The 8300-nt window shown below is 43.2% G+C and overlaps 1 protein-coding gene across 2 annotated transcripts; it reads right to left on the reverse strand.

Moving 5' to 3' along the window:
- Window positions 1-367: 367 nt before the first annotated feature.
- On the reverse strand, window positions 368-4971 carry TMEM215 (transmembrane protein 215). 2 transcript variants are annotated; one of them, XM_032396834.1, is made up of 2 exons: window positions 4456-4971; window positions 368-4224 (listed from the first exon to the last, which is right to left on the reverse strand). In XM_032396834.1, exon 2 carries the CDS (start codon window positions 4164-4166, stop codon window positions 3462-3464), a length of 705 nt encoding a protein of 234 aa, XP_032252725.1. In that variant the 5' UTR covers window positions 4167-4224; window positions 4456-4971; the 3' UTR covers window positions 368-3461. The 2 variants fall into 2 exon arrangements, with proteins under 2 accessions (XP_032252725.1, XP_032252726.1); XM_032396835.1 differs by having other exon boundaries at window positions 4326-4971.
- Window positions 4972-8300: the final 3329 nt, after the last annotated feature.

Consider the following 8300-nt stretch of genomic DNA (forward strand, 5'->3'; position numbering starts at 1 on the left):
GTACTGAAAACATTTCCAAAGGACCTGATGAGTAGAGTATTGAAAACATTTCCAAAGGACCTGATTGGAAGAGAGTCTGAACTTAACTATATCTGGATTTTGTTTGCCATGATTGTAATAGAAACTAAATCTTGAAACAGTTGTCTAAATATGTTCTAGCTTGGGTATCTTGGCTGAATTTACACTTTAAAATCAAGAAGCAGGGCGCCTGGGTGGCTCAGTTGGTTAAGCAACTGCCTTCGGCTCAGGTCATGATCCCGGAATCCTGGGATCGAGTCCCACATCAGGCTCCCTGCTGAGCGGGGGGTCTGCTTCTCCCTCTGACCCTCTTCCCTCTTGTGCTCTCTGTCTCTCATTCTCTGTCTCTCAAATAAATAAATAAAATCTTTAAAAAAAAATCAAGAAGCAGTTTGGAAAAAGAACTCATGAGCATAATAGATAGGAATATTGAACAAGAAAAAGTCAATAGAAATAATTTCAAAAATAAAATGCCTATTTAAAATCAAGTTGAAATGACTATTTGGATTAATAGCAAGTAAAAAAATAACTAGTGCCTACTTTGATTTATGTCTGTCTGAAAGCTCTTACTGGATACAGGGAATAGTCTTCCTGTCTATTACGTTAATATTAACAATTTGCTAAAACTGTTGACTAGAATGAGCTGCTGTTTTCCTCTAACAAGCTCAGACACTTTTCTCATCTTGTTTTCCTTCTCTTCCACCTCTGTTCAACAGAATGGCTGCTTTCCCCTGAATACTACTTAATGAGTGTTGATTTGGGGCACTAGGCTACCTTGCTTTATATTAGGAGGGCGTTACCTAATGTAAGATGTTAAAAAAAATTCACACACACAATCACGTATTTTATTCTTTCTGGTCAGAGTTAAGCCACCCAGTCAACATTTGCAAACCATTATTTTAGCACTGCAGAAAATTCCCTCAAGAGCATATTTAGATACCTTAAGTATCTTAAGTAGGTGGATGGAAGAAGACCGAAGTAAGTATCTTCTGAAATAGAACTTGAAAATGTGATAAAATATCTTAGATTTCTAAACTAGTAATTAACTTTGGATTTGGACATTGGAGTGTGTGTGTGTATGTGTGTATATAATATCAAGGGGTTTGAGCTGATTCCAAGAAATCAAAAAGTAACTTTTCCACACCTTAAACCATACCTAACACTACAAGCATCTCTTTTCAGACCCTGTATAGGATTTGCTGAGTCTTTGTGAATATCTCTCTCTGCTGTCTTGCTATCTCTTCATCTCTGAAGAGGTCCACAAATGGCAAGCAGATTAGAAGGGTTTTTTTTGTTGTTGTTCAAATTAGAAGCTTTTATTCCTAAAAGAGTTATCCAATAATTTTTACCTTCATTGAAACATGATTTTCATCTTTTAAATGCCCTAGAATTATTAAGAGGTATTGTGATTCTAGGAAACTATTTTCCCTCCATGCCAAATCCAAAGTAAATTACATTTATTGCATTTATTGGATTATTTGGGGGCTATACCGATATCAAAAAAATTTTATCCTTAATTAACATCTTCATTTTATTCCCAGAAATGTATTTGTTGAATAAATAATATTTGGCAATAAAACAAATCTGCTTTCACATATCTACAAAATTCTTTTGAGTAGTAGTAAGAATTCAATCCATGTCATATAATTTTTATCATGAATTGCATTAACTTTGGCATGCATTTTGCTGTATCTCATTCCCTGGCATTATATAAAGTGTCGTTGACATGATGCCATAGAATATTCAAACTGGGAATGAACGATAGACATACTCTAGTGTAAGTCGGTCCCACTCCTCCCTGATTTCTGAAGAGTGAGAACTGAGGTACAAGAAGATAAAATTTGCTTAGGATCACACATCTCATTTTCTGACATTTAAGCCCTACTAAAAAAAAATCATACTCTTTTGATGTTGAACTTGGTTTGGAAATTGTGATTTTTAAGGGCATGGTTCTTAAGACTGAATGATTGCTGCACTTAAAGACTTGGCAGAACTGGACCTGAAATATACAAAAGGGGTATGGCTAGAATTTTTGTCCTCAATTCCCTTTGGGAGAAAGTGGCTGAAACTATTTGATCATTGAAAATAAATCATCATTCTTTAAAGGATGCAAAATATTTTGATCTGCAAGATGAAATATACCATGATTTCTCTATATAATTCAATATTTCTCTTCAACAGGGACTAAATGGTATTTTGGCTGATTGCCCTCTTGTCTATTACAATTAAGCAAGTGAAATAGGAAATACATTTTAGGATCCCATTGTGCCTTTTTCCCTCAGCAGCAAAAGATTAAGTATGAAATAAAACAGACCCTGTCATGCAATGCTCACTGATTAGGTGAACTTAATAAAAACTGAGCTTTAGTTAAATCTAGTAGATTAACTCGTTTCATTGGCATTTATAGTCTTTGGGAATGTTGAATAAATGTACAAATAATGACACTTCCAGAAGTTTAGCCATTACATTTTATGTAAATTCTGCATAAAGTTCAAGACTAATGTACTGACTTCATAGTTTTCAGATTTTAAAAGGCATATAGGAATAGTTATTACCAGAACTCCCAGAAATGTTAAAGATACTTGTATACATATATAAAACCAATTTTGACTTGATGAACACAAATTCTAATCTATGAAAATATTACATCAAGTCATTTTGTACCTGATGAGGAAATTATACATGAATGATAGTAAATATTAAAAAACACTTAAGATAAAGACCCAGTAAATCAATTTAAACGAAGAGTTTAAGAAGGAACATAGCCATCTAAAAATGTTAGTTTTTTACCTAGCTGGTCACACTTACTTTACTTTATTTGAAATCTCTGATCTTGTCAGAGGATAATATAAAACTCAATTACATAATTCAACTGCCTTTAACTCCCCTTTCTCCAAAAACCATCCTACCTATGGAGGGAGTAGCTTTTCTATCTTGACTTTTTTTTCTTTCAGCAAATCATAAGTGTGAAAAGCTTTCACCAGATAAAAATCATTTCATACAATGAAGCACTAAATTGTTTTGTCTTTCAATTTATTCAGACTGAAAGCAGGTCAGTTTCCCTATGGCAAGCCCATGTATCATTTCATGCCTGATATCTGCAGCCCACTCTAGGTTTATCTTGATTTTAGCAGGTGCTGAGTAGCACTTTCTGGGTTATTTTACAAAACATCCAACATGGTTTAATTGTTAAAAAGCAATTGGAACTGCTTCTTCTCCTACCCACTGCCTCTTCCAGTGTCCTTAACCCTCATCACCCTTCCCTAAAATGTGTCCCCAACATGCCTATTTACATGGCTTTCAGGCACCCGAAGCTTGCACACCCATCACATACCAAGTCAATTTCTAACAGTTTGAAGGCTGTTGGAGCAGGGCAGTTTCCTTCCCCTAGAAGCTGAATGTAGTCACGTTTCTATCAACACAGCGACTCTTGTATGCAAAGCTTAGACTATTGTCTCGTGATCCCACCTGCCTTGGCTCTGATTGATGTAACAACAGTATCTGTCATAGGGACTGTTCTGCTTGTAGGAGCAAACGATGATACTGTCCTGGGGCACAAAGAAGATGCTGTCCTCAGGCTCCGGGCAATCAGATCTGTCCCAGGCTGAGCACTTGGCATCCAAGCCACTGTAGGCAAGGGAACTGCCTGAGGGACAGTAACCATCCAGGTATCTGGATGCCTCCTCCTGATGCCCGCTCTGGACCAGGCTCTGGCGTTCTCCTTCCGTGGGTGTGGGGGTGGTGATGGAACTGGCCACAGGCACCTCTGTCTGCCCCTGGCAGGGGGGCTTCCCCCTGAGGCCCGCCTTCTTAGCCAGCTCATCTGAGCTTCCCTTGCCTGACTCCAGATCTGAAGGGGTCCTCAGCAGTTCCACCACATCCTTGTCCTTGGGTTTCCGGAAGCAGGGCAACTTGCGGACCCACAGCAGCTCATTTTCAGGCCACTTGGTGCATCCCTCGGTTTTCCTGGCCAGGGCAATGGCTGCGATGCCTGGTAGGCAGATGGCTGGCCCGATGGCCAGGAGGGGGATGTTTCCCAGCGTCTCTCCTTTCATCCCAGAGACGGTGAACATGAAGCCAAAGACCAGAAAGACACTGACCAGGGCCACCACCAGCCCAGTCCTCGGGTTTATGTCATCAGGCCGCATCTTTCACTCCATCCAGATTGGGGGCTGCTTGCTGGCTAGGGAGCAGCAGTTCTCTCTTCTGTCAGAAGCAAAACCACACTGGGTTAAAAAAAAAAAAAAAAAAAAGAAAAAAGAAAACCGAAGTCAGTTTCCCACCCACCAACTCTCTAGCTCTCTTACTCGTCTCTCTCCACTTGTCTGTCAATCACGGTCTCTGGGTCTCTGTTTCTTCCTCTGTTTCTCTCTCTCTCTCTCTTACTGCCTCTGTCTCTTTCATATAAACATCCACCGACTGGGGTCACTGAGGTACCTGAGGTTTCCTGCCGTCTCCCAGGAGCAGGGAAAGAAGCCAGTCTGAGTCTCCTTAGAAACCTCCACAACAGCTGTCCCCTCGGCTCTCTCCCTTGTTTCTGGAAGGAAAGCCTCGCTTTCCCCACTGACTCTGCATCCAGGAGGTGGGACGTGGGAGCGCCTCTTTCTCAACAGCGCCCGTCGGTCTCCAGAGCTCTGGGAGTGGAGTGGAGGCACAGCCCAGCGCTGGGCTCTGGTGCTGGAGGGAGGAAGGACTTAAGTCTGGGAAAGAGGGAAAGCAGCGCGCGAGCCTGGCCTCGTTACATCACTTTCAGAGCAAGCTCAGAAACAAAGACGGACGCGCGGGGGCGCGAGGGGTTCAGACCCCGGGGAGAGCCACCCGGGCAGAAGAGGTTGCCCAGGGTCAAGTCGGGGTGCTGGGAGCAGCTGGGGATCGTTCCGCCGCTGCCTAGGAGGGCTGAGCAGTACGGCAGCAACTGCCTCCGTGCCTGGGGAGGGTCTGGGGGTGCGAGTCTGCGGCTGGCGGGAGAGCGGAACTCGGGACGATTTGCCCAACGGGACAGCCTGGACTCCGAGTTCAGGTCCGAGGGCCAGAGGGTGCTAGCTGGACATGGCCCTCGGGGACCTGGACCTTTCTCCAGTTACAAATCTGGGTGATCCGACCCGACTGATAGCAGAGCTCCCAGGGGGTTCTCTGACCGCGGGTTTCTCAACCGCGAGACTCTCGGGGCTCAGAGGGCTGCACTGCTCCAGGGTCCCGCTGCTGGCCGACTGCTCTGGGTCCGGGCGCTGGGCGGCAGCGGTGTGTGCAAAACCGCTCCGGCGGCAGAGTAGGCTGCGCTGCCAGAGCCCACAGGACCGGCTCCCAGGCTGAGATAGTGGTGAGGAGTGGGTGTCAGGTCTTGCTTGAGACTTTGGGGAGTCACCAGAGTCCTTCCCCCCTGGTCTTCCAGCTCCGGACTCTGGAGGGGGTGGCCTTGGAGACGGGATCCTACTCCAACACTGTGGTGGCGCCAGCCAGGCCGGCTAGGTCAAAGGAGAAGGGCTCTCTGACCCGGATCCCCATCCTTGCACTTCGCGCCGGACCCCCACCTAGGAGGAGGAGAAGGCAGAGCCTTGAATGGGAGAGTCAGGCCCACCAGCTCACCATACAGCTCTAGCTTTGGGCGATTCTCTCTTCCCTTGCCGAAGCTGGTGTGAAGAACCTGTTTTCTTCCCACCGCAGTGGGGGATAGATTCCTTTGGCCCGAGGGGCAAGACTGTTTTTCTTCAACAAGGCTGTCCATTTAAGGTAGATGAGGAATAGTGAGGAACAGGAAGGAGAGGAGTGTACATTCTTTCATGTCAAGGCACTGCAGTGGAAAGGACTTTGAAAGAGCTTTCACATCCAGACCTTGCCCTGCTTAAACAAGCTATGTGTTCTTGGGCAAGTGACCTAACCTTTCTGAGAGTCAGTTGACCCATCTGCAAAATGAGAATGGTACTATCAAATGTGTGGGAAAGCATTATGAGAACTAAATAAATATAAAGCACAATGCTTGGTAAGTGGTCCTTGTTCACGAAGTGGTTGTGAACCACTATATATTTGCATAGTATGTCATAATCAACATAAGGCATGAGCCAAATCATAGAGAGCCTAACTGTGGGGCTAAGCACCTTTGATTTTATCCACTAGGCAATGAGAGCCATGGAAATATTTTCAGCAGGGATCAACACAAAAGCATTCCATTTTGTTGACTTGGTGACAGAAGATTAGAGGACAGGTTGCAGGGGGTAAGAGTGGAAGCAGGAAGACCTTCTAGGAGGACAGTTCAGTCAGCTGGGCAAGGCATGATATGGGCCTGAACAATGCAGAGACTAGGGGTGGTTAGAAGAAAGTGAATTTGAAGGATATTTAAGGGTAGAGTCAAGGATCTTGGATCAAAGGCAGTAAGAGGGTAGGAATCAAGGTTGATTCCCACATTTCTCACTCATTCAACTGAGTAGATCTGATTTTCCATATCATCTATTGTGTGTGTGTGTGTGTGTGTGTGTGTCCTTTGTATTCATGCTCATTAGATAGCTGCTGTATTTCTGGACATAGAATCATTATCTTGGGAGAAAGAAAGGGGAAAAGGCAAAGGGTAAAAGTGAGATGCCAGCAGTTTGACCATTTATATCAGGATATCAAACTTTATATCAAACTTTATATCAGGAAAATAATTGTTTTCTTGACATTCTCACCAAGTAGATATACATCTGGTTATATCTAGTTGGCCAGAGGGATGTCATATGGGCAACCTCTAGATGCAAAGGAGCCTGGGAAATCATGGTTTAATTTTTGACCAGGTTTATTGCCACTCTGAAAAACAATCAGGATTTTGTTAGCAAGGAAAACGAGGAGAATGAATGGGGGGGGGGCAGCTAGCAGTGCGTGGGCCACAGTTACAGAGCACGTCCCCCTTCTTGAAACCTTCTCTTGCCCTGCCTTTACCAACACCATTCTATCCCAGTTTCCCTCCTATTCTCTGGCCACTCTTGTAAACTATTTTGTAAACTCTTCTTTATTTTATTTATTTTTATTTTTAATAAAACCCTTAGATGTCAGTATTCTGCTGGTTATACTCCTGTTGCTCCCTTTTCCTGATTTCTTTTCCTGCTTTATAATAGTTTTAAACACCGAGTGGGAGGATGCTGACTCCTAAATTTCTCTCTTTAACTTTGTCTTTTTTCTTCAGTTTCAGATTTGTAATATCTAATTTTCTGCTTGATAGCTGTCTGTATGGCACACAGACACCTCAAACTCAACATGACCCCAACTGAGCTCATTGGATTTCCTTCAAACTTGCTCTTTCTCATTTGACCCCAACTGAGAAGTTTGTAATTGTCCTCCATTCCTTTCTTTCCCTAACAACCTGCATCCAGTAAGTCACCCAAGTCATCATAGTCTTACCTCCTAAATCCCTGATCTTCTCCTCTTCTATCTGTGACCTGAGGCAAATCAATTTTACCTCCCTGGGTTTTATTTTCTTGTGAAACAAGGACTTTGGATGAGGAGCTCGCTGAGGTCCATTTCAGCTCTATCATTCCATGGTTCTCTGACAGTCGCTTCTGCAGGGTAGACTGATGTCATTGTCGTGTAGGTGCTGTGACAAAAGTGCTGGAAACCAGGTTGGATTTTAAAGAAGCACCATTGCTGAACAAAGACCTCTGCTCACTTGTAGGAGCATCTAATTCCATTCTGACTTTTAAGCCATGCAGTTTATCTACTTAAGCATTAGATAAGACCCATGCATAAAACCACAGGAAACTTCAATTACTGTTTAATTATAAGCCTGATTCTCAAAGCAGTTCCTTCTTAGAGGTAATTTCAGATGGTCTTTGAACAGCAGGTATACTTGCGCAAGCCCAGTAGCAAAAGTGGGTGGGTGGGTGGGGGGAGACATCACTCAGGGTCATAGTAATCAGAGACAGAAAAGGCATTCTTAGTATTTAATTCCTTGCCTGTACAGGCTGATTGCAGTAGGATTTTAAAACCTTAAGCAGTTCTTGTAATGCTATAAGCATATATAGCGATGTACAAAAGCTTTTCATCAGAAGAGAAAAGAAATTCAGGTTGGAATGAGGCTTTGGCATGTGGGTGTTTGAGAAGGAAATGCAGAACCTTTTATTTCTGAAATCACAGAAAACATGGGATGCTAGAATTTGAAGATACTTTATAAAATATCTACTCTAACCCCCTTTATTATACAGATGAAATCCAGAAAGGTTCCATTCCTGCAATATTAACTTGAGTATTTATTATGTGCTTGGCACTGTGCTAGGTGCTAGGGATATAAGTCAAATGGGATATGGTCTGCCTTT

The sequence above is a fragment of the Phoca vitulina genome, unplaced genomic scaffold, assembly GCF_004348235.1.
Source record: "Phoca vitulina isolate PV1807 unplaced genomic scaffold, GSC_HSeal_1.0 scaffold94, whole genome shotgun sequence".
In the NCBI taxonomy this organism is placed as follows: domain Eukaryota; kingdom Metazoa; phylum Chordata; class Mammalia; order Carnivora; family Phocidae; genus Phoca; species Phoca vitulina.